The following is a 23,738-nucleotide window of genomic DNA, read 5'->3' on the forward strand; positions in this document are numbered from 1 at the left end:
CCCCCCCGATATAAGCGCCCACCCAAAACCCGTTATACAGTGCTTGAAACTGGAATTTTACAGTCGTTGGGTGGATTATGCTAACTGTGAGCTGATGTATCGAGCATGTTTTTAACTGAAAATTCCTTCATACTTTCAAAGCGAGAAGCATGTGGGTATTGGCTGATCAAGCTGAAATTTAAAAAAAAAGTATCGACCATTTAATTTTGTTGCCGCAATCTTAATTGAAAATGTACTGATACCAAGCCCCACTTACAATGTTGTTAATCAGGTAACGGCATGTTTTTTTTTTTTTTTTTTTTTTTTTTTTTCATTAAAAACAAAAACAAAAACAAAAAAGAAAACAAAAAAGCGACACTTTCTAACATTGATTAGGTGTGATTGGGGATACGTCATTTGCAAAAAATGCTTTAATTTTAATAACTTGAATAACTTTGAACGGATATCATCATTATTACAGACAAAATTACGTAAAACTTGTTGACACGAACACACTCTATTCCCTGTCTTCAGGTCATTTGTTGTAATCACCCAATAACTCGACCCTTTCTTGATTTCCTTTGAAGGTTCGTGTAAATCGACTACATACGTGCTGCATCCTCGCCAGACCAGTGTTCACCTCCCCCCCCCACCCCCCCCCCAAAAAAATAAATAAATAAATAAATAAATAAATAAATAAATAAATGAAGTAAATTCAAAAACGAAAAGACGTATTCGGAATAGTTCAATAAGTGCATGGCTATTTTTGGCGTAATACCTCTGTCTCTGGTATTTTTTCCGTAATGCGATACTGCGGATGTTTACGATTTCTTATGCCAGTCTGGACCTGCTGAAATCGAAGGTCACATACAGTTTTCGTGCGCGTTCATCGATATTTGATTGTTTCGAGTTCCCCAAAGAGCAATGGACCGCTGCGCTAAACAGGGCAAACTAATGTCCAAAGAGAAACATAACGACAGTCTTCACAAGGCGTCCTCCGTTTTGTCCGTTGCTGCGATTCTGTTGACGATCACGCTGTTCGTGAGAATCGAGACAGTGGCCCATGACACGAAAATGATGGATTCAAAATTCACGCTCGAAATTCAACAAATCAAAGATGCTCTGAAAGAAGAACAAGATACTCGTCAAGCTCTTGTGAAAGAGAACTTTGATGCGCTCGGTGGTAAGTGTTGTAGGAATAAGGATTTCATGGTTGTTGCCGGCCTTGACATTTCCGCAAGTTTTATGGAATCATTGTTGTAGTATTGCCTGTAGCTGGGGATGACTGAACGCTTTAACAAACTCCTTTCGTTTTCCTTCACAAATTATCATGACATATTTTTGGGAGCAAGTCAATCTAAATAAGTGACTGGATGTAAGGAAGACGATCATGGAATTCATTGAACAACTATAGGCAATAACTTTGGAGTCGAGAATCATCCGTTATTTCTTCTTCTTCGATTCGACACAAGCGACCCAAAGAGTAAGTTGATAACGTTAGAGTTTCATCTATTAGATGAGTCAGGAACATTATATCACAAGACGGCCGCTCGTAATTAGATCTTTCTGATCATCGTCATTGTGAACATCGTTTAATGAATCAAGATCGTCTTTTATCATCCAAGGCAAAAGAATTGAGGCAAATAAGTGGAATTTTAATCAGATACACACTAGTCCTTTCTTGAAATGCCGAAGACATGCCAACAACTAGTGACCCGTGGGCCGGCGAGTATTTGTTTTATAATCCAGCGGCTAGTATCTTCAATAGACCATTTCCGAGTTGTTTGTTTTGTCTCTGTATCACAACGAATCTTCATGTGAAAACCATTCATATGAAAATGTGTTTCACCTACTCGTTCATTTTCGTGCAAAACAGACTCATTTTCATCTAAAAGATTTTAATAGGCTAATTTCGATATATTGAAATTCTAACTTGGCTCCGAGGCTTAGGGAAATAAAACAAAAGAAATTAATTATTCAACCCTCATCCTCGATGCGATTTCTTTTGTTTTATTCCTCTAAGCCTCGGAGCCAAGTTAGAATTTTAATATATCGTAATTGGCCTATTGCACGAGGATTCGGTTCGAGTCAGTGGCAAAAGGCAACACCGGGAAATGGGATACCTCCTTTCCCTAATTAGTCACGTTTTTCTCAAATTGATGATTGTCTTTGTTTTCCTCACTTGTCTGCTGACTATGTATTATTTTTGCAAAGAGAATCTAGGATTCGATCAGTCGAAAATTTCTAAAACAGAAGAAAATGGAATTTTATCAGTCATGCAGATCTAGAGATTGTATAAAAAGTTGATCACTTCGTCAATTTTCATAGGCATAACATACACAAACAAAATTGTCCGTCGCAGCGTAAAAACGAACCACAGCGATTCTGATCTTGACGAAGCCAGCGATGTTCTCAAGAGGTACCTCAGGTCGATTGTTGCTGAGTCTGTGGAGTCTTACTGCCTCGTGCCAAATAAAGTGTGTATAACAGGCCCACCCGGACCAAAAGGAAGTCAAGGGAGTCGTGGTAAACGAGGACCCAAAGGATTTAAAGGTAAAAAAGGAACGAAAGGTATTACGGGAGCGCCAGGTGAACCGGGTAAACAAGGAATCAAGGGAGATCTTGGAACGCCTGGAATCAAAGGAGAAAAAGGTAGAATAACCTAATTGTGTGATTTCCAAATCTTCTCGGGAAATACTCGTGGAGAATGGGGTTAGTACTTCTTTTTAAATCGTAAATAAGCAGATGGGTTTGTAAATTTTACTTCGTGATGGAACTATTCATCAAATCGTTGCAACGCTTTTCGAGCTTCATGGTGTAATAATCATGCCTGTATTTTTTTTTTTTTTTTTTTGTGTGAATTCACTCCTTACAAAGTAAACCAAGTGGAAAGTGTTTCCCTCAAAGAAAACACAGCTATAATCTTTATAATTATTTTATAGTTAGTTGGAGGAAAATTTTCAATGCAAATAAGTAGATGATATTTAACAATTATTCGCCTCAGGCTTAGTGAACATTGTAATTATTATAATTTCCAGAGGTGAATATAACAATTGGACATTCTGATCGGTCAAAAAGCTCATCACATGACGCTATATTTACCCCCTGAAGCTTGGTTACTAAGCTCGCCATCTTTGCCATCTCGGTAAGTAAACATGGCGGACAGTTTCTGAATGGAGTTTTAATTTATTCGAAAGACATCACTCCAAGTCCAGGATATTTGAAAGAATGGAGAATTTTCAAAATGACTGCTGTCGTCCTTGGACTAAAAATCTTTCCAAGAACACGTATTCAAGGCTTTTACGAGTCGTAAGCGCAGTGGTTGCGTCGATCGCCAGCAAGTCAGATCTATTGACCGAAATCTCTTTTTCTTCAAACTAAAGCTACTAATTTTTAGGCGATGACGACAACTGTGAATGAAGTCAACAACGATAAATCAAAGGTACCGGATCAATTTATCTTTCGTACTGTTTCCTTCGTTTGTTATACTGCCGAACTCGATGAAAAAATTGATTCACAATAGATATCCATGTAAGCTTATTATTAAAACTACGGTTGCATACGTGTATGAAAACGAACAATTGCGTCTGTGTCTTTGTGTTTTAGTCCGTTATTTTGTAGTCCTTCATATTCACCTCTGAAAATTATACTAAAACAATTATTCGCCTCAGGCTCGGTGAACATTAATGAATATTCACCACGACTTCGTCTCGGTGAATATTCACCGATGTTCACTGAGCCTAAGGCGAATAATTCGTTTAGTATAATTTTCAGAGCTGAAAAGAGAGGACTATACAAAATAACGGACTAAAACATAAAAAACACAGACGCAATTGTTCGTGTCCATACACGTATGCAGCCGTAGTTTTAATAATAGGCTTACATGTACATCGATTGTCAATCAATTTAGTCATCGAAATCGGCAGTAAAACAAACAAGCGAAACACCACGAAAAATAAATTCGTCCGGTACCTTTGTTTTATCGTTGTTGACTTTATTCGCAGTTGTCATCATCGCGTAAAAATGAGTATCCTTAGTTTACAGAAAAATATAACTCGGTCAATCGATCTGACCTGCTAGCGATCAATGTAACCACTTCGTTTGCAATTCTAAAATGTCTTCAAAATGAGTTCTTGAAAGGATTTTTGGTCCAAGGGCGACAGCAGTCACTTTGAAAATCCTCCATCCATCCAAATATTCTGGACTTGGAGTGATGTCTTTCGAATAAATAAACATTCTATTCAGCAACTGTCCGCCATGTGTACTTGCCAAGATGGGAAACGTCTCGAGCGTAGTAACCAGGCCTGGAAAGTGTTATATTCACCGCACTGGAGCAGTCATATAAGGAAACACTCAACCAATCATATTGCTGGAACCTTTTTTTGTTTTCCCAGCTCTGAAATTTTACTAATTACTCATATAATAAATGTCTCAATTACTAAATACGTTGGTGATCTTAAATGATTGTAGTAAAGCAATGCCTTTGACACATCAAACAGCAAATTTTGCATTTTTTATTTTAAGGTGAAGTCGGAGCGCCGGGGCATCCGGGACCTAAAGGTGATGTAGGGGAGTCAATATCTGTTCCAGTGGTAATTGTATCGCCTGCCTCACTTACTGTAACTCAGAACCAGATCGCCACATTTTACTGCTCAGCTGATGGTAATCCAAAGCCTAGCGTATCCTGGAGTAGAACAACTACAGGACTGGTGAATACGGACGGTCAAGGCAGTAAGCTAGAGATCAAGAGTGCTGTTTACAGTGACTCGGGAAGTTATGTTTGCACTGCTACAAATATCTTGGGAGAAGCAAGGAAGGTGGTAAAACTTTTCGTGGAAGGTAAGCATAAGATATGCTCGGGATGTATGCAAAGCAAAATGCAGTATGCAGGGGGAGCACTTTCGTCATCAACTAAAACATCTATGCAAATTGAACATGGAGTCGCGTCTCCGTACATTTTTATCGTTTTTAACCACACCAATTTCGATAGTGCGGCCTAATATATAATGATTTCCAAGTGCATGCACGCAAGGAGGGGGGGGGGGGGGGGGGGGGGGCTTAAAGTTCTTGTAAGTCTTCAGCATATTGATACAATGTCATATTTTCAGGTCTTTCCCTTCGCGTCCGTTCCTATTAATCTACGCCGGATGCCCAAATTGCCCAAATTGCCCAAATTGTTATCGTGGTTGACATTGGCTCTCCTGTTTTCAAAAAAAAAAAAAAAGGGTTTCAGATATCTTAGTATTATTTTTCTTAAAGTACGGCATGCCGTGCTATATGAATTCTATATTGATAACAATGTATCTTCCTTAACCCCGCGTAATCAGTCGAACATTCACCAATCAAACCTCGTTCGAGTGTTTTCGGCTGGGTTCGGCAATCGAATACGATCGCCGTCAAGCGTCTAGTTCGACACAATGTTGTTTCTTCAACGGTTAAGAGAAGATTTTCTACCCGTTAAATTCGAGTTTTGAACCAAACTACTGAATTATAATTGCATTATGGCTAAACAAACTGCTATGATATATCTATAGTTGAAAAAAAGAATTTTGGACTTTTGAGCGAATATATATATATTTTTTTTTTAGAGCGCCGGCAATATGTGCTATTTTTCCAGTTTCGGCAGGCATGCAACTTGTGTCGAGCGGACCGAACTTCAATTAATCCTAGAAAACTTCAATTAGAATTTTTAATCAAATAACTAGGTAAGGGCTTCGAAATCCCAGCTTATGAGAAAAATCGAATTTTCGAAGTAAAATCAGTGGTCGGTTTTTATAGAGACAGCCTCCTAACAACATGATTTTAATGTGTAGTGCTCGATGCAGAATTAATCGACTGAGTCCGATTGTCTCGATTCGATTGATAACGCCGGGAATTGAATCGAATGAAGCTAAGCGAACGAACCATCAGGTAGAATTTATTCAAACACTTCTCTAAAATGCAATCGTTATCACTATTTTCCTTTCCATTCAATTTTATTTCAATATTTCTACATTATTTGAGGAAGACAACGGGGGAATAAATTGTCTTTTCCGGAAAGATTCAAGACGGTCAACACGCAAAACGAAAAAGTTCTGTGAATTTCGCATATTTTTTAGTTAATCCTGTGGGAAAAGAGGGTGAGATAGAAAAATAAATAAATAAATAAATAAACGAAGAAATAACTCTCACATTTTCTTATTAACCCTACCTGCATGTCAAATACACACAGGTATCTTGCCGAAACCGCTTAAATTGGATGTGACTCAAATAATGCGATAACACCCTTAGAATTGGCTTTGGCAGACTACAGTATGCTTTTATCGGTTTGTTTGTTTGTTGTTTGTTTGTTGTTTGTTTGTTTGTTTGTTTGTACAGTTCCTCCAAAATTCATCGAGACTCCCAAAAGCATTATAGAAGTAACAGCAAATTCAGAAGCTTCTCTTACCTGCCAAGTATTTGGTTTTCCACAACCGACGGTTGTTTGGTCAAGAGGACTTGTGCCGTTGCCACAAGGTCGAAGCACTGTTACCAATGGTACACTGAAGATCTCCAACTTTAGTCGTCGAGATGCTGGTCCTTATCAGTGCAAAGCCACCAACAAGTTGGGATATGTTAGAGCATTGACCACGTTAGATTATGTCCAACCAGGTGAGTGTCGATGACGATTGAACTAAAAACCGTTTTTGTCTAGGAATATCGTCATCTTTAGTCCTCAAGAGGTTGGTCCTAAACACTAGGACGCTACTAACACGCTTGGGTCTAATCAGTAGCGCAATGACAACCTTGCATTATATGTAGTTTACAGCAGGTTGGAAAAAGTATATACATGACCTGACAGCCCGACCTTTAACCTTTCTTGGAATCATTTCTTCAATAAAACTTCTTCAAAGATATATACCCCATAACATCAGAACCTCCATTAAACATGAAAGTTTCTTGTCAAAATTTTTAAAAAGCAGAAAACCTAGTAGACTAGTATATAAGAAACTTGTATCAGGAAAAAGTGAACCACCCAATCAAAGTCAACAAAAGTGGGAGGAAGACGTCACTCTCGCAACAAAACAAGAGCTCAACTGGAAAAAGGTTTACCAAATGGCTTTTCAATGTACAAAGAGCACAAAACTTATAACTTTCAATTTTAAATTTCTTCATAGAAGAATATCAACAAACAACTTCTTGAAAAAAATTGGTCTCGTCGACAGCGAAAAATGCACTTTCTGCGAAAGAGAAACAGAGAAACTTGTACATTTATTTTGGGCTTGCCCAAAAACTCAATATTTTTGGAACAATTTTGAAGTATGGCTACAGTCTTGCCAAGTTATTGCCAAGGAGACACCCTTAGAGCCTGATACAGCACTGGGCCTAAGGCCGGATAGCTCTAAACATAAACTCCAAATTAACTTCTGCTGCTTAAATGCTAAATATTACATTTGGCTATGTAGACAGAAAAAAATGTTCTCCAAAACTAAATGATTTCTTACTGTATTTAAAACATATCTATAAAATGGAAAAAAATACAACTACAATCGTTTTAAAAAAGTGGGAGCCTCTGTTGCCTCTTTTGTAATCTCTTGACAACTCGACCCTAGTCCCCTGAAAACGAAAATAAAAATGAAAGGAAAAGAAACAAGGCGCATATATATATACCATGCATATTTTCTGTAATTTGCAACTCGGAATGTATGATCTTACCGTGCTAGAATTGTAAGAAGGGCAAGTAATCTAATTATGTTGTATTGTAAGCAGTGTAAGTATTAGTATTGTTAGTAGCGTGAGTATGCGTATTATATAGAGTAAGTGTTAGTATCGTAAGTGGCGTAAGTAATAAGTTTTTGTAAGTAGTGTAAGTAACTACATTAATATTGTATTGTAAGTAGTGTAAGTAGCATTTAAAAAGAATAAAGAAAAAAATTAATTAAAAAAAAAAAAAAAAGGTTGGAAAAAGTGTCAGTTTTCTACCAATTTAAAATATTAATAACGGAAACGTATAAAACAAACCAACGCGGACTCAGTTTTTACCAGACACTTTCTTTTCCCATATTTTTAAGTTTTCCCTGACTTATTCTGAGCGATTTCACAAAAACATGCCCGCTAGGTTTTCGCCTGGATTCAGGCTGCGCCCAAATCCAGGCTAAGCTAATGACCCTAAACCCAGCGGGGGCTCCGTTAAGGCCAGGCCAAGCACATGGACCAGGCACCGGCCTATCTGCTAGCGCGCTGGTTTGCTGGCGGCTAGCTGTCAAAAGCAGGGACAAGGCGAGGGTGTCTTGCACTGACACCCTCAGCCAACTAGACTTTGAGTTTTCAGTGTTAAATAAGCTTGATATTGACTGTGTTTCTGGGTATTTTACTCAATTGCTTGACCTTGTTTGAGGCTTCTGTGTTAACATGGCACCCTGCTGGAGTGGCCCTTGCCTCGTGCATGCGTGAGGGGCCAATCGCCTAGCCAGGCGGCTGGTCAGAGGACTTCTGGCCGGTGCGACTGTCTTTGAGTCAATAGGGACATGTTTTTGCGAATTCGGTTAGATATATTAAATAAGAGACTGTGTGATAATTACCTGGGGGGGGGGGGATTTGGAAAATTAGAGGGGGGCATAGGAGAAAATGACAACAAGAGAAAGGGGGGGGAGGGCTGGATGTAAAATTTAACACATACAGTGGAAGAGGCATTACTTTTTCATTCCTTTTTGCAAATTGGAAAAGAAGTGGCAGAGCTGTTAGAGTTCAAATATAAATAATAATATTAGGATACAACTGAGAAATGTATCAACTCTAAGGTGTTCCGATCTCAGAACTTCTGTTTTCCTATCTGTCATCCAGTAGGAAAGGAATACCTCTGTTATATATGGATGGAGACTTCTTTCAAGGGGGAGAGGGTTAGCCTTAATATCATCATTATATGAGAGGGGGGTTGAAATTAACTTTTGCCTAATGAGAGGGGGGTATGACTTAATTTTGGTGCATATTTCACGCATTTTTTAAGCCCCCCTTCTTCTCCAGATGATTATTGCACAGTCGCTAATAATAATAAGAAATAAATCGATAAAATTCAAGGTGGCCGAACCAAGGTGTTGAATGTTGAATATTATTTAGAAATTTGTAATCTCCTTTTGCTATTTCCTGACGCCATGATCGAGTCATGCCTATAACTGAACTAGACAGGTTTGGACGCCTCACACACCATGTAATTTTAATTACTATTGACCGGACACTTTTGGAGATAAACAGGAGGGGAATAGGGTAGGACAAAAACATTTACAAAATGCTCCAAGAACAATACCAAGATGGAAATATTGGGCAAATCGTTGAGCGGTAGGATATTGTAGTTTTAGACACTGCGAATTGTTGATTCATAAGAGCCATTTGAATACTCCCAAAACCTATTGGGGACCCTCAATGGTAAATGGTCTTGTGATCCGTTGCAGTGAGTTTGTTGTAGCCCTGGTACTAATTCAGACGTTATACGAACAGAAGCTATCGAGTCAGTTGTTCACTCTATATAATTTAGTTAAATCCTGTCTTTTCTGTAATTTTCAGTTTTCTGGATGAAATCGACTACAATAATGGATAATGCATTTTATCAAAGCCGCCTTCATGAATTCCTCACACCTGCTGTTGGAAACAATCCTCGTTGGGTGCTGTGTTACCGCGCCTCCACTCACGGCTGGGCTGTCAGTACCTTTCACAGCAGGTGTGATGGGAAACGCGACACGGTTACCATCATCAAAAAGGGACAGTACGTGTTTGGAGGATACACCGATATACCTTGGGGTAAATGACGTAGCTTATATTCTATTTTATTTGTTTAAAACTGTGTCTTGGACCTTAGTAGCAGGGCACAACTGCACTTAGAACGTTCAAAAATTTTATTGGCAGTGGCTTTGTGATCTATCTTTTAACATATTAAAGCGTTTTACCAATATGTGTATGATACGCCCGATGACAGTCTAGGTGCGAGTTGTGATATCGAACGTGAGAATTTGCTTTGCTTTCAAAGTAATGTTTTTTTTTTTTTTTTTTTTTTTCATTGTTTGACTGACCATCAGACTGCTAAAAACTAGGGAGCTCCATGATTCTGCGTTGCGACCAATGCAAAGGTCGAATGTGGTACCACAAAGAGTGGAAAACCGCCAGTATAGTCAAACATCGTTGTACACCAAGATGTTATGTAGTGCAACTTTAGGAAATTGCATTTTAAATAAAGTACTGCGTCTTCGGGACCCACAACTCCTGAGTAAAAATTTATGGAAAACATTTTCTCGCTGGCTTTCCTCTTCCTTTTTAACTTACTCAGCAAAAGACGCGCCAAAAATTTTGCAGCTTTTCGTGCCATCACTTCGTTTCGATCAAAGTAAAACGTCCGTATCATCTCTTCCATTATAAGTTAAGAATAATTTGATGAAAAAATTACTCCATTGCCTCACTCATGTTGAATACTGATAAACGGAATTGTGAATTTTAACTCGATCTTTATTCATTGGTATTTGTATCTGTATTTGGTTTGACTGAAAAGAAAGGAATAATAAACAAAGCGAAATCGAATACCATGAAAAGAACTGAAATAAACACTTACAAGCTTTGCTGGCTCGTGATAGAGAAATCCAAGAACAATTTGTGTTGATGACTAGCTTGTGAAACTAAGCGAGCACATGGCCCAGACCATAATACTTCGAACACTGTTACCGAGTCCCCGAGGACCAGGAGTGGGAAATAACCAAAAAATAATTGATACGTTTCGTAACTAACAGGAAGTATCGTTACGTTTTTTCACCTCTTCCAATGCGAGGTTATGGAACGAATGTTAAATAATACCCTTTAATAGCTTCAGTGCACAAGTATAATCATTTACTTGAAGACCTTTATTTTTACTTTCCTTGATGCAACGTCTCTTGTGTTCTCGCTTTCCGGAGTACTTCTCGTGATATTATCCCTTTAACCCTTTGAATACCAAACTTTCGCCAAAAAATACCGTTTTTAACCAAAAATGTGTGAAATCCTTCATCGAGCCAAATTTTGCTCGTTAGAGACTAAGAATGGTCAATTGGACCGATCTATGGCGAAAAAGAAAGTTTTAGAGAAAATTTGTGCTTTTCTTTAACCGTTTAGTCAGGTTTTTTTAGCTGCCATGACGCTAAATAAGCCTAAGTCTTGCTAAGAAAGCTATTTTTCACTAAAAGGAAAGATTTTTCGAGGGTTAGGTACAAAATTGAGAAAATTTCAATTCCGGGCATTTTTTTTTTTTTTTTTTCGCCATTCACCATTCTCAATTTTGTTCGTTGCCCCTTTCCTTTCTGTTTTTCTCGGCCCTTTTACACTGGCTACCTTTTGCATTGTATGTTCTTTCTGGCTGCCGTGAAAAGTTGGATGTTAATTACGGGCGAAGCCTAGAAATGGACCTTGATCAGTGATAGGCGTAGTGGACCATTTTACCACCGTTTTTGAACCAAAACTGATAACGTTGTTTTTTGATTTGCGACATCGGAATGTCGTCGATATCTAAACCTGACCATTGTGCGGAAAGGGCTAGCCTAGTACTACCATTTGCTTATCGATAATATCAGGTGATATTTAAATTGATGACGTCAGAAGTGGTACAAAGAGCGCGACCATTAAGTGGCCGTATATGGCTACTTGGGCGTCAAAGGGTTTCAACTGAATGAAACGTGATAAGAATAAGAGTAACAAGTGAGGTTAACGTAGTGAGTATAGATTTCTTCCAAGTTCATCGCCAGAAAAGTCCAATGGACATGCTTAGTTGTAGACTCTCACAGCCGTGTGCTCGGTTCGGTTTTGTTCACCGAATTTTCGCAACACTACAGCACGCTGAAAGCTCTCTAAAACGCCATTCAACCCACACTTTTACATCCGCGTTCACTGCAACGCAAACGGCGAACGGTTAGGGGCACGTGACCAGAGCAAGACGTCACGTTTTGAGGTTTTCTACTCGCGTTTTCAACGTCAAGAGGTAGCTAGGTTTTCATGTAAGTTAATAACCTCAGGCTTTATTGCCTTAAATTTTATTTTATTCCACGTAAAAACACTAAAATCGAAAAAAGTACCCTTTTTTTGTACAAATTGGTTATAATTTTTAGGCAAATAAGTAATTACCTAGCTAGCCTTTTGTTGTTGTTTATAGAAAGGCACTGATTCCAAGTGGAAATCCATATGGCAGCGGCTTAAGTGGATGTGTGTCAATTTATTATGTTATACTTCTTTACAAAGCTACGCATGCTAGAACACATACTATTTTTATATATATATATTTTTTTCTTTTTTGGCGTAATTTTGACAATTTCCAATACATCGACAGGATGGTTTTTATTCGCTTCAATTTACTCCAATCTAAATCGACGCAAGTGCGAAACGGCGAACGGCAAAAGCCTAACTCCGACATATGGGGTAAGCGTAGATCTAAGATCTGTAATGATCGCATACCGATGTAAGGCTTCACCCAATTACTTGTTTTCAACCTGATCGTGGCCACAATATCGACAAGTTACTGACCAGACGTCCTTCAACCCGATAAAGACTAGAATGTAGCACTTTTCTTAATTTAAGGTCTATGTTTGGTTGAATTTTGGCGGACTATTGAGATAAGTTTAATTGGAGAATACGGTAACACGTATAACTTGACCTCTGCATCTGTCTGTTGATTCCAATGCGGAATATTTTTTTCTCATTCTGATATATAGTTCTACCCTTATTACGGGTTCTTTTATTGATCTATTCTACTTGCTTCGCTTCTCCGCCAGAAATTAACTATAGATCCGTTTTTTTTTTAGACAAAGGAGCATTTTTCTTTTCACGCGACCCCAAAACATATTACACAACACTGACACAGTTATGCCGAAAAACAATCCAGTCGTATTGATGCGGTCCAGTCACAACAACAACAACAGCAATGTTTATTTGTACTCAAAACAAACAATCTCCGCGCTTTCCGATTCGACTTTTCTGGCGATGTGCTGTTTAGAATGGCGGTCGAATTTTACGTAGAACCGCCTAGTATGTAATTCTTGGGTACTTACCATTTACATGGGAAAACCGGAAATTCCTGTTGGAAAATCAAATGGTTCGCGCCATTCCGTGTGGGAAGCTTCAGAAAATATGGGCTGTGATTTGGGTTGATGCTATTTTTCTGCTCTTATAAGTCTCTCTAGCTGATGTGGATATACTTTATAGCGATTCCCTCTCCCGCAATGTTCAATTTAATTGTTTAATGTTTATGCCTGAAATTTCCAACCGGATGGTTTTTGTAAATGGTAAGCACCCCTTGTTTCACTTTTCTTCCCTTCTCTTCAGATGCAAGTAGTGTTTATGGTAGTTATGGTTCCACTTCCAATGCGTTCATATTTTCACTCCGCAACAAAGAAGGTCTTGGACCATTTAAGAGCATGGTAGCAGATCCATCACGTGCAGTTTACAGGTACTCAGGTTATGGTCCAACGTTTGGTAGAGGGTTTGACATCTACATTGCTAACAATGCCAACAGTAACACTAGGTCCCACTCAGACTTTGGTGAATACAGCGTCTACTCTGTTCCAAGTGAAGTACAAGACCATCACACAATCCTGGCTGGGTCTCGTAACTTCACACCTGATGAGGTGGAGGTGTTTTATCTTGGCTGAAGCTGTGTCACCTTATGATCAGTTCTTTCAGAAATGTATTGCAGAGGTCTCGTTGTTACTTTTTCATGCACTTTATGTTCCTCTCATTCAATCTGTAAACATGTTTACCATACTATGGGTATTGCTGTATGCTAGCAGAACTAGTCAAGAACAAGAACTAACAGACTCGTGCAAGTTTTAGTCCTTTTGCAATGAGGTTTAAATAATTTGTAGCAAAACTGGTATATTGACACATCACGAAATTCAGAGTTAAAGGGTCAGTCTGCGATCTTGATTCAGCGATTATCGAAAATCCATTTCCCAAGTTCAATATTACATAACCAAATGTCAAATAAATTGGATACGCAGTGGATTCTACAGAGTATAAATACAACAAGTATTTGAGAAAGAAATCCAGCATTGCAAGAGTGGTTGCGGTAACAGTTTGAGCAATTTGAAGAAATCAAACTCCATTCTAAAACAATTTTGAATCTTTTTAGTCAATTATTTTCTTTAGTTGATATTTCTTCGCTTTATCCACTTTGGGGATCTCTTTTTTAATCTTTTTTAATCTTTTTTTTTTTTTTTTACCTCAATGTGCCAATGTGTGCTCGATGTGCCAAGCTCACGGTTGTATTAAAACGGGATATATCATCCAGGAAACTGTTCCTTCAATTTAATCAAGAGACCTTTTACAAAGGTTCATCGTGCTGACTAAAGGCAGTATTTTATCCAGGTGATAGAGAACGCGGATGCGTATCACCGTGCTTCACACTGTAATCGACAGCACTCAGAAATTCTAAGTGTATAGTTCTTTTCATTTCCTTCTTTAATTTCCCTCTTCTAGTCGCAGAGCTAACACCAGAGCACACAGAAAGCACGCCGAAATTGTAAGATAATCAATTGTTGCTTCCGTTTTTTTTTTTTTTTCTTTCACTCTTATCTTAAAGTTAACTGCAGGGTAGACAAAAAGATCACTGAAAATTTAAGTTTATCTTTTTCCTTTTTTCTTTCTTTTTTTTTTTTTGTCTTGTCAAAGAGTTAACTCCAGGGCGTTGTTTATTTAAAAATTGGAACTTGTAGATAGAACATTGTTTTGATTCCCAGTCTAATTTAACTCACTCGACCGCTCCATTTTCTGTTATCCAAGATTAATTTAAAGCAAAGCGTACGAAGAGCATCCAAAAAACAGCAACAAAAAGAAGATTTTAACTACAATACATCTCTTGCTATAATCAGGTCATGGATCGAACTTGATTCTCAGTTGAGATATGGATACAGAACTCCAGCCTTCCTCAATTGTCATGCACAATAGTCGGTTTGCATCTTAGAGGAGTGAGTGCTATTAAATAAGTTAAGCTGGTGGTTAGTCCGTGAACTTAGTGCACCTATCGATCGGTTGGAGAGATTTCCAGGAAAGAGCTAAAAACTAGCATGGCACGGTGCAGGTAGTCACAGCGCGTTAAGTTTCCTAGATCCCGTATAAGCTCGGAGCTGAAAATAGCCTACGTAGTAGGATAGAATAAAACGGGAGGGACGGTGAGGGAGAACGGGGAGGAAGAGCGGGGAGGAAGAGGGGGGAGGGAGAGCGGGGATTGAAGGAGGAGGGAGTGTCACGTAAGAGACACGTTCCTTCCCCTTCCTCTTTGCGTTATTCTGCTCTCCCAGCCATTCCCTGGAACGTGGTTAAGTTGAAAACCAATGATATTCCTAGTTTAATTAAGAGCCAATCAGAACGCCCCTGTAAATGGATGAATAAAGCACTATATAAATGTTTTAGGGCTTTGTTTGTTTTTTATTACGAACAATAATCTTAATAACAGTTTTAAATGGAGGAATTTCAACCGAGATTCGTCAGTTCTAATAAGCCAGCTGATTGGCAAGTTTTTGGGATTGTAAAGAGATTTAAATATATGTTGGCAAAATAAAACGAGGTCTTTACGAGTGGAAAACCGAACAATTTAAAGCCCATTGTGAAAGTAATCACATCCTATCATCTAAACTGGTCCCAACAGCAAGTGCGGTCATTTGAACTTTTGGCTGCTAAAAAAACAGCCTTCGCAATTCCATCGCAACAGGAAGGATACAATATTTATTTAAAATCTTTGAACGTCAAAGTCGATAGTGAGAAGTTGGATGGGACTTGTTGGTACTTCTTGTGGGACGTATTACTACTATTCTTTGGAGAACTAGCGTTCCTTCGGGACTCGGAGTTTAATCGAGGGAATACAGTAATTCCAATGCTCTGATTGGCTGAAGATTGCGTCGAAGACCACGCCCACTTGCCCTACCATGTTAGGGAAATCGAGATAAAAGAAAGTTAAAGAATACACTATTTTCTAACTTTACTAGATAAAACCGCATCTACCAGTGAACGAATTTACATGTTGTGTCTGCTTGTTATCTATGAATTGTAGGTTTAAGCAATAGGCTGCTCTTTCTATGGGTTTCCTGGCGCAATAAACCAGGCTGGATGTACGTTGGAAGAACACGAGAAAAGCTTGTAAATCAAGAGCCGTTAGGCGAGTGATTTACAAGTTTTTCGAGTGTTCTCCCAACATCCCAAGTGGTTTATTGCGCCGGTAAACCCATAGAAAGAGTGGTCTATCGCTTTTATGTAATAACTATGGAAAAGTCTGTCAATGAGAAGAAAATTTATTGTACTTTCGTGATTAAGTTGCTTGTTCTCATCAAATTCACAAGATAACGGGACAAACCAATTACAGCGACTGAAAGAATGAAAGCATAGACTCCTCGCCGGACACGATATCTGTAGTTTACAGCGACGAAAACATTTCACGCTAAGAAAGTTTTAAGAAAGGAAAGGAAAAGGTTATCAGTGAAAGGTAAAACGCATATTAATTAACTCAAAAGTATTCTGAGGGGAAAAGAAGGGATTCGTAAGTAGAATCGGTCATCACGAAAATAAAAGACTGTACGAAAAGTGTGCTAGTAGTCCAGACTTCATGTGCTTGGCGAAGCGATTCATCCACAGCCGGACCATCCTATGTGTTCGTGGTTAATAACTGTTTATATGAAACGAACAGAATCTATGAGGGTTATGAATAAAGCTCTGAAAATTGCATATCTAAATCACATCGCGGTCTGAATATCCCCATAAAATTAAATGAAACGTTAATCGACTCATGTGTGGTGTTTGTCCGCCTTCCTGGGCCGTCTGAAGCGTTTTTTTTTTTTTTTTTTTTTTTTTTTTACGAAATTAATATTGGTCGGATGCCGGTAAGACAAGAGAGGGAGACAAGGCTTGCAACTAGGCTTGCCGCCAGCCGCGACCTCCTCCACTTCAAACTGGAATTAACGCCAAAATTTGAGCTTCATCCCTCCAACATTTTCCAAGAAAATCCATGCTGAAATCGCTTGGCATCGCCGGCGTTAGGCTGTCGTGGGATACGAGGCGCTTATTGGTTGATTTAAAACGGTCTCCATGCCTTGAATTTCTTTGGTCGCAGAGTTTGGCACCGATATTGAGAGAGCTGTTTTCGTGACTTCAGCATCGATTTTCTCAACGCAGTGTTTAACGATAAATTTCCAATGTTTGGCGAATGAAATAAAGGTTAGTAACAGAAACGCTACTTCCGAGATTTGTTCAGAATTTATTTACTTATGCTGAAGGCTATGAAGTCCGTGTTTCTCTCTGTATTTTGCTCAATGAAAACTATTGCTTGAAAGCTAAGCTTATGGAAATCAAATTCATTTATCGTGTTATGTATGCATGCATGCGTTTAAACTCAAAATTTCTGATAGAAAGAAATCTTTTCCCTGCTTTCTTGACCACCCATATTTATTTATGCAATGCTGAATGAAAAGATATTCGTGTTATTGATATCTTAGCCAGTGAAAGGCAAAACTGTTTATTACATTTGTTATCGCTCAGAGTTCCGAGTTCTCAGTTCCCGCCTAGAGCTGCCATAGATTGGGAACCGTGGTTTACCGGTACAATAGAACGTAGGTTTAGCAACTCTATTGACCAATCAGGGCATGCGTAGTGTCTCAGTTAATTTTATTATTATTATTATTATTATTTATTTTTTTTTTTACTATAAACGCAAGGGATACAAGCAGGAAATCGGAAATTAATCGTTTAATCTATATCAATCAGTTATTGTTTAATTTTTATTGTCTGCAAATGTCTGCTCTCTTTAGTCTGTTATCGATGGCCAATTAACATTGCCTTGAACAATTTCCTTCGTGGCATTATATTAACTGATACCGTCAAAGTAGGGGTGGAAAAAATAAGTTGCCTTTTCTCACTTGTTAAATAGTACTAAGTAGAAAGATAATGTAATAGAAAAGGGCTATTCCGAAAACGCGGAGTGCAGAGTGCGGACTACGGAGTCTAGAAACAAAACAAAAACAAACAAACAAAAAAGGTAAAAAAAAATAAATAGAAATAAAAAAAAGTTAATTAAAATAAGAATTAAATACATAAATAAACTAGAAATAAAAAATTAATAGATAAAAATAGTAATTATTGAAAAATTCACACCGCCTGAAGTGGACTGTTCAGCGCTGAAAAATAGCAAGATAAAAAAAAAATGTAGATTGAAAAATAAAGAAACAAATAGATACACAGGTTAAGTTGTACTTTGAGAAAACAAATTCTAAAATATTTTCCCAAAACAGCCATTTAACTGCACAGCGCCACTTGTCTCGCCAATTCCACGTGCAACTGCGGTCATGTATTGCCTTCTGTTGGAATTTAATCTTCCTCGGTAGAAAATTACTGATCTTACTTGGGAAATAAAGTAAGGTTGGTAGACACTACATGAAGGCTTTTAACGCAAAACAAAGAAAAAATATCCTAAAAGATGCTATTCACGCCCTGAAAATGATTTGCGCCTGAAAATAATTGAAACATGGGGAACTAGAAATAAGTCAGCCTTTTACAGGCGTTCAGTTAGTTGGGGCACAGCGCAAAAAAACGGCGAGCAAAAAGATTAGGGGAAAAGAGCTTTCTCTCGCCGCGTTTGTATTTTTTTATTTTGTTTGTTTGTTTTTTGTCTACCGGAGAAGATATTAAATTCCAACAGGAAAAAATACATGGCCACAGTTGCACGTGGAATTGGCGAGACAAGCGGCGCTGTGAAGTTAAACTAACACAAAAATGGGCCAAAAAGATTCAAATTTTGTCATTAAATGGAAGCAATAGACCGCGGGAAAACTCGATCGAACAATCATGTTTCTATATTTGGAAATTCAGCAGAGAAGGCACGGCATTGTTGCGGTTTTAGGGGTGGACCCTTTGACTTTTAAGGGGTGGGTGGATGATTTTGAATAGAAAAACTGCAAGCTTAATTATACTGTCTTTCCCCCTCCTCCACCACCAAAAAAAATGAAAAAAACAAAAAACAAAAAAACAAAAACATAATAGAAAATAACGCACACGACCACAGCCGACTTAAGAACAAGAAAAAAAAAAAAAAAAAAAAAAAGAAATAGGCACGTTTAGATAGCCGAAAGAGAGCTTGTTATACGGAGAATCATACCTACACAGGTCACGAGAAAAAAAATTGCTTGCCATACTATGTTAGGGAAATCGAGATAAAAGAAAGTTAAAGAATACACTATTTTCTAACTTTACTAGATAAAACCGCATCTACAATTCGTGTCTGTTCCAAATCACTCACACCCTTTCTCAGAAGTCAGTAGGTCCACCCCTTTAAGTGTGATCAACCTATCGTGTCTCACCCGCCAGATTCGAAAAACAACAGCAAGCGCGCTAGTGTACTCTCCGGCTTTTCGAGTCTGCGCAAGACGACGCCCGCCATTTTATCATTAGACGAGGCAGGGCTTGGCTGGCAGTTTAAATCTTTAGACTGAATTAACAATTGGCGACAAAGACCATAATCTAAACCGAGTGACGGCAGCATGCCGTTGTTGAGATGCTGACCACTCAGTTTTTCAGTGGAGTAGATAACAAGAAGTTCTCTCATTCTTTTTCAGAGACTTTAACTTTTATTCCTCTTTACTCTTTCTCTTTTTTCTTCACCATCTTATTTCTTATTTAACTTCAAGGAACTCATAAAGCCAAACGAACCCAGAGTCAACCCAACTGAATACTTTAATTGTGACCAGCAAGGAAGACTTTTGTCTGCGCATGCGCGAAAAAGTAAAAAAGTTTTTTTTTTTCTTTTCTTTTTTTTTTTTTTTTGCACTTTTGCTTGAACGCGCGGTTTTCGGTGCTGTTGAATTTGACAACCGAACCTTCGAAGGAGAATCATTCTTTAACAGGTCCTCAGTAAGTCATGTAAGGCATGTTACCGAGAAAAGCAATGCAAAGTGAAGAGAAAAATGCCCGTTTCATATCGCTTATAGCAATTTTAGGGTCGATAAACCGCTTTTCGTGCACACATGTCATCGACGGAGATGGTGATTTCCTCACAACAAAGATGAAGCAAAGCAAGCGTTGATTCATTTTTGCGGTATTCCAAAGGGTACCACAGGCCTTATTCGACGCCAAACAAAAGGAACATGGCTACTGTGGTAAGTAAAACGTATTACTGGTTCCTTGAGCTCATATTTTAGATTTTTATTCGTCTCATCTTGCGAAGATGAGGGAACCATGTTGTTCTCATTTTCGATTACTAAGTGTGGTTAAACAAGAAAATCTCACCATTCCTTTTTTCGTCAATCCTTCACTAAATTCGAGTCCAGCATTGCTATGAAGTTATTTTTTAATATTCTGGGTACCTTTGTGTTTTTGAGTTAATCCATTTCATTTTCAAGTGAAGTGAATGTTGTGATCGATAAATGTACCTTTTGTTTTACCTCAAAATTAAAAGTTGTCTTCAAGCCTCCGAGACTTTTGTGTTCCTTTGTGATATGTGAATTCCCATTAATGGTTGACTGTTTAATGTGTACACCATGCCCTGGCAAGATGTCGTACCTGGTTTCCGGTGTTCCGCTGTTTACTATTTGACGGATGAATGATTTGAGGTCGGAATTCAATTCTAGAAATTCAGCTTATAACGCTTCGCGTTTTGCAGCTCTTAAAATGAGTGACACTGTTCATTTGAGCGACAGCGTTCATTTGATTAAAGTTAAGTGAAAGTTTACTCCAGCCAACCCTTGTTGTTATAAACCTTATGAAACAAAATATCCCCGCATTTGATTTCATCGTACTCGCTGGCAACGCTGTTTTATCGGCTAGTCCAGCTTAACAGGGCTAGCGGTTTTGTCAATATCCGAAAAACTAATTTTTGATATGGGAATCGGCTTTTACTAATGAAACTACACTTACCCTGATACAATTTAACGTATAGAAATAAGGATGTTTCCGGTGTTCTGGTTGCTCAAAATTCACCTCGAAGAGGAATGTTCTTCGACCAAAATTTGCTTCAGTCGACCATAGCGTGACATCAGTTTGTCACGAATCATTTTCGAGTATCTTACATAAGCTTATAACTTGAAGAAAGTTAACGATATTCATAACTTCATATTTAGTGTAGAAGCTGTGACAGTGAGAAAAACGTCTTTTGCTTTTGTTTTTTGCAGATGCAGCTGTTTTAGAGTATGTGCAGTGGCAGCAAAATTAAATTAAGCATGACATATGTAAACTCATTTGTGCAAACAAACTTAAAGTAATAAAGATAACAGTTTTCTCAACAGTTTCTCCTTAAGCGTTGACTTCTCCAAAGTTATGTGGTAAACCAGAAGTGGTGCAGAAAAATTGAATGAGTATTGAAAATAAATATTTCTATTTTTTTTTTAATTTATTTTTTTTCTGTATATATTTCTTTGTCAGTCAATTGTCACGAGGCAGACAAAGGATTTCTCTACATGGCCATTCCTACTTTTGTCAATGGGTCATTGGCTGCATTGACAATTTTTGTTTGTTTTCATAGCTCTGAAAAGAGCAGTTTGAGTGGTCTTGAAAAGAACCATTTCAATACTATATGTTTTCTCTGCAAAACAATATTGTCACTTTTATTTCTCATATGGCTCACTAATGATCTCAGAAGAATTCTAAAAGCTCAAATGGATGGCAAGGTACTTAGTAAAGTCTGTGTCAGGCCAGGCGGTGTTGGACACGACTCGCAAAGCATGCCGGGAGAATTTTCCCCGTAGCTCATTTTCATCTGATCGCTGAACTGCAAACATCTCCGCGCGCTGATGGTGACGTCGAAATATAACTTATAGGAGGTTCGCTCGCATCCGATGCTGAAAGAAATCTGGAATGACATCCACATGAAATGTTCCGCACGCCAAGTAATAGCTGTAGATGACTTCTGGTCGATTTACAAAGCCACCATTTTCAGTGCTAAACAGATGATTTTAGGAATCGAAGCTTCGCGGTTCGTCGAATCTTTACGGTTGAAAGATAAATTATTTCCGTTTCTGGTCTCTTCGAATTCGATCTTAACTTGTCGGAATTGAACCTACCTTCGGCACTATCCTTCTTAGATATCTCGACTTGTGTGTGAAGTGTATCAGTGTATCGCTGGCCAACAACATGGTTGTTGACAGATATTATGTTTTCGTTCGACGATAAGAGAGCTGAGAAGTAAAACCTACGAAGAAAAGGGTTGAATAATTTGAAATCAAAGCAATGTTTTGTCCTTGAAAACTTGTGTTAAGCTTGATTAATCGAGTTTCGCCCGCTGTAATTCCTGATTAACCAAAAGGAATCATAAATAACTTGCTAATGAGCTATGGCTCTTTCAAAATACAAAAATGATTTGCAATAAATGGAATCAAAAAACTAGAATCTTAATGGGAGAAATAGGGTATGTTTTGCTTTAATGTAAGTGGTAAAAAATAATTGTATACGTCCCCTGTACCAGATCACACTTCCAGCAAATTCTTGTTCAACTTACAAATTCAAGATTAAGTATGTACTGTGTGGATCTATTTTGTAGACAATGGGATAACACGATTTTGGTCTTGTTCAACTAGTTCCTTGAATGTGTTTAAAGTAAAAGGTCTCCAAATGACTTTGCCTCAGACATTGCCACTGTCAATATCAATGTTCAAACTGATGAGAGTTTGAGATTTCTCTTCGCCTAGTGCTTAGGTGTTGGATGTAACTTGTATCTGCTCCACGTGTCCATTCCTGGGTTCTCAGTACATGTGAGGCCATGTAAAAGGGAAATCAGGCTCAATGGAAAGAAAGTTTGGTTGAGTTACATGAAATGAATGCTTTCGACAAATAATATACCTCATGCTATTTTAAGTGGTTGCAGCTAAAATTGCAGATGGGAGATGTGAAAAAAAAACTGACTTACATTTACTTGCAAATAATAATTCAATTCCAAAGTATGCTTTTTAAACTGAATATTTGTAAAGTACTGACAAGCACAACAAAAAACCAGCAAAATAGCACGAAAACCACATTCTGGAAACAGCAGCCAACATTAAGTTCACTTACAAATTAGTAAACTGGAAGACTGTGAATGATAGGCACGGTCAATTAGCAATGACTGAATTGCACATGGTCCTGTGCCTTCATTGCATGTCCTCATATCACAACTCTGCTGATGTTTAAGGTTCTATGTAACTTGTGTAAACTAAAGGGAGCTTCTTACCCAGAACAGTGCTATGCAGGTCATTTGAAATATCTATCAGTTTAAACTTTATTATCTACTGCAAGTCCTGTGGTCAACAACACAGTGATCATGTACCGATATTAACATTTCCTACATTGGCTGTTAAATATTTTGCCAAAAACAGTCTCCACAGCACTTCTTCCTGTTGACTCGTAATGACTGTGACCAACTGAATTCAGAATAATCTAGCATGTAGCTGTATCCTAGATCATCTATAGTGAGATGTTTTGACTTAGATAACTAAATTGTAACAACAGTTTAAAATACAAGCGGATGCCCTATATTGAACACTTGCAGTAGCTCTTAAAACTCGGGATTGCCATGCAGCTTTCTAAGTAGTCACTTGCTTTATGTTATTATGTATTCTGTTTTGGTCTATTCCATTCTAAATTTGATATCCTAAACAGCAGCATGCTGTAGCTTTCCTTGTTAGATCACTACAGTGTAAGTGGATAAATTTAGTTCTTGGGAAATATAACTAAGTTAATTCCAAACCCATAGTCTTTTAAAATACCAGCGGGTAATTCAGCATGTGCTTCAAACACATTGGTTCGTTCTGCTCCTGGTGGGTTGACAATTATGCGTAACTATACACATGAAACAC

General features: G+C 38.1%; 1 protein-coding gene across 1 annotated transcript; it reads left to right on the forward strand.

Moving 5' to 3' along the window:
• Nucleotides 1-835: 835 nt before the first annotated feature.
• On the forward strand, nt 836-15,870 carry LOC145494740 (uncharacterized). Its single transcript, XM_081474313.1, has 6 exons — nt 836-1,162; nt 2,308-2,631; nt 4,504-4,818; nt 6,337-6,609; nt 9,499-9,732; nt 13,264-15,870. Exons 1-6 carry the CDS (start codon nt 904-906, stop codon nt 13,587-13,589), a joined length of 1,731 nt encoding a protein of 576 aa, XP_081330439.1. The 5' UTR covers nt 836-903; the 3' UTR covers nt 13,590-15,870.
• Nucleotides 15,871-23,738: the final 7,868 nt, after the last annotated feature.

The sequence above is a fragment of the Orbicella franksi genome, chromosome 8 (genome assembly GCF_964199315.1).
Source record: "Orbicella franksi chromosome 8, jaOrbFran1.1, whole genome shotgun sequence".
NCBI lineage: Eukaryota > Metazoa > Cnidaria > Anthozoa > Scleractinia > Merulinidae > Orbicella > Orbicella franksi.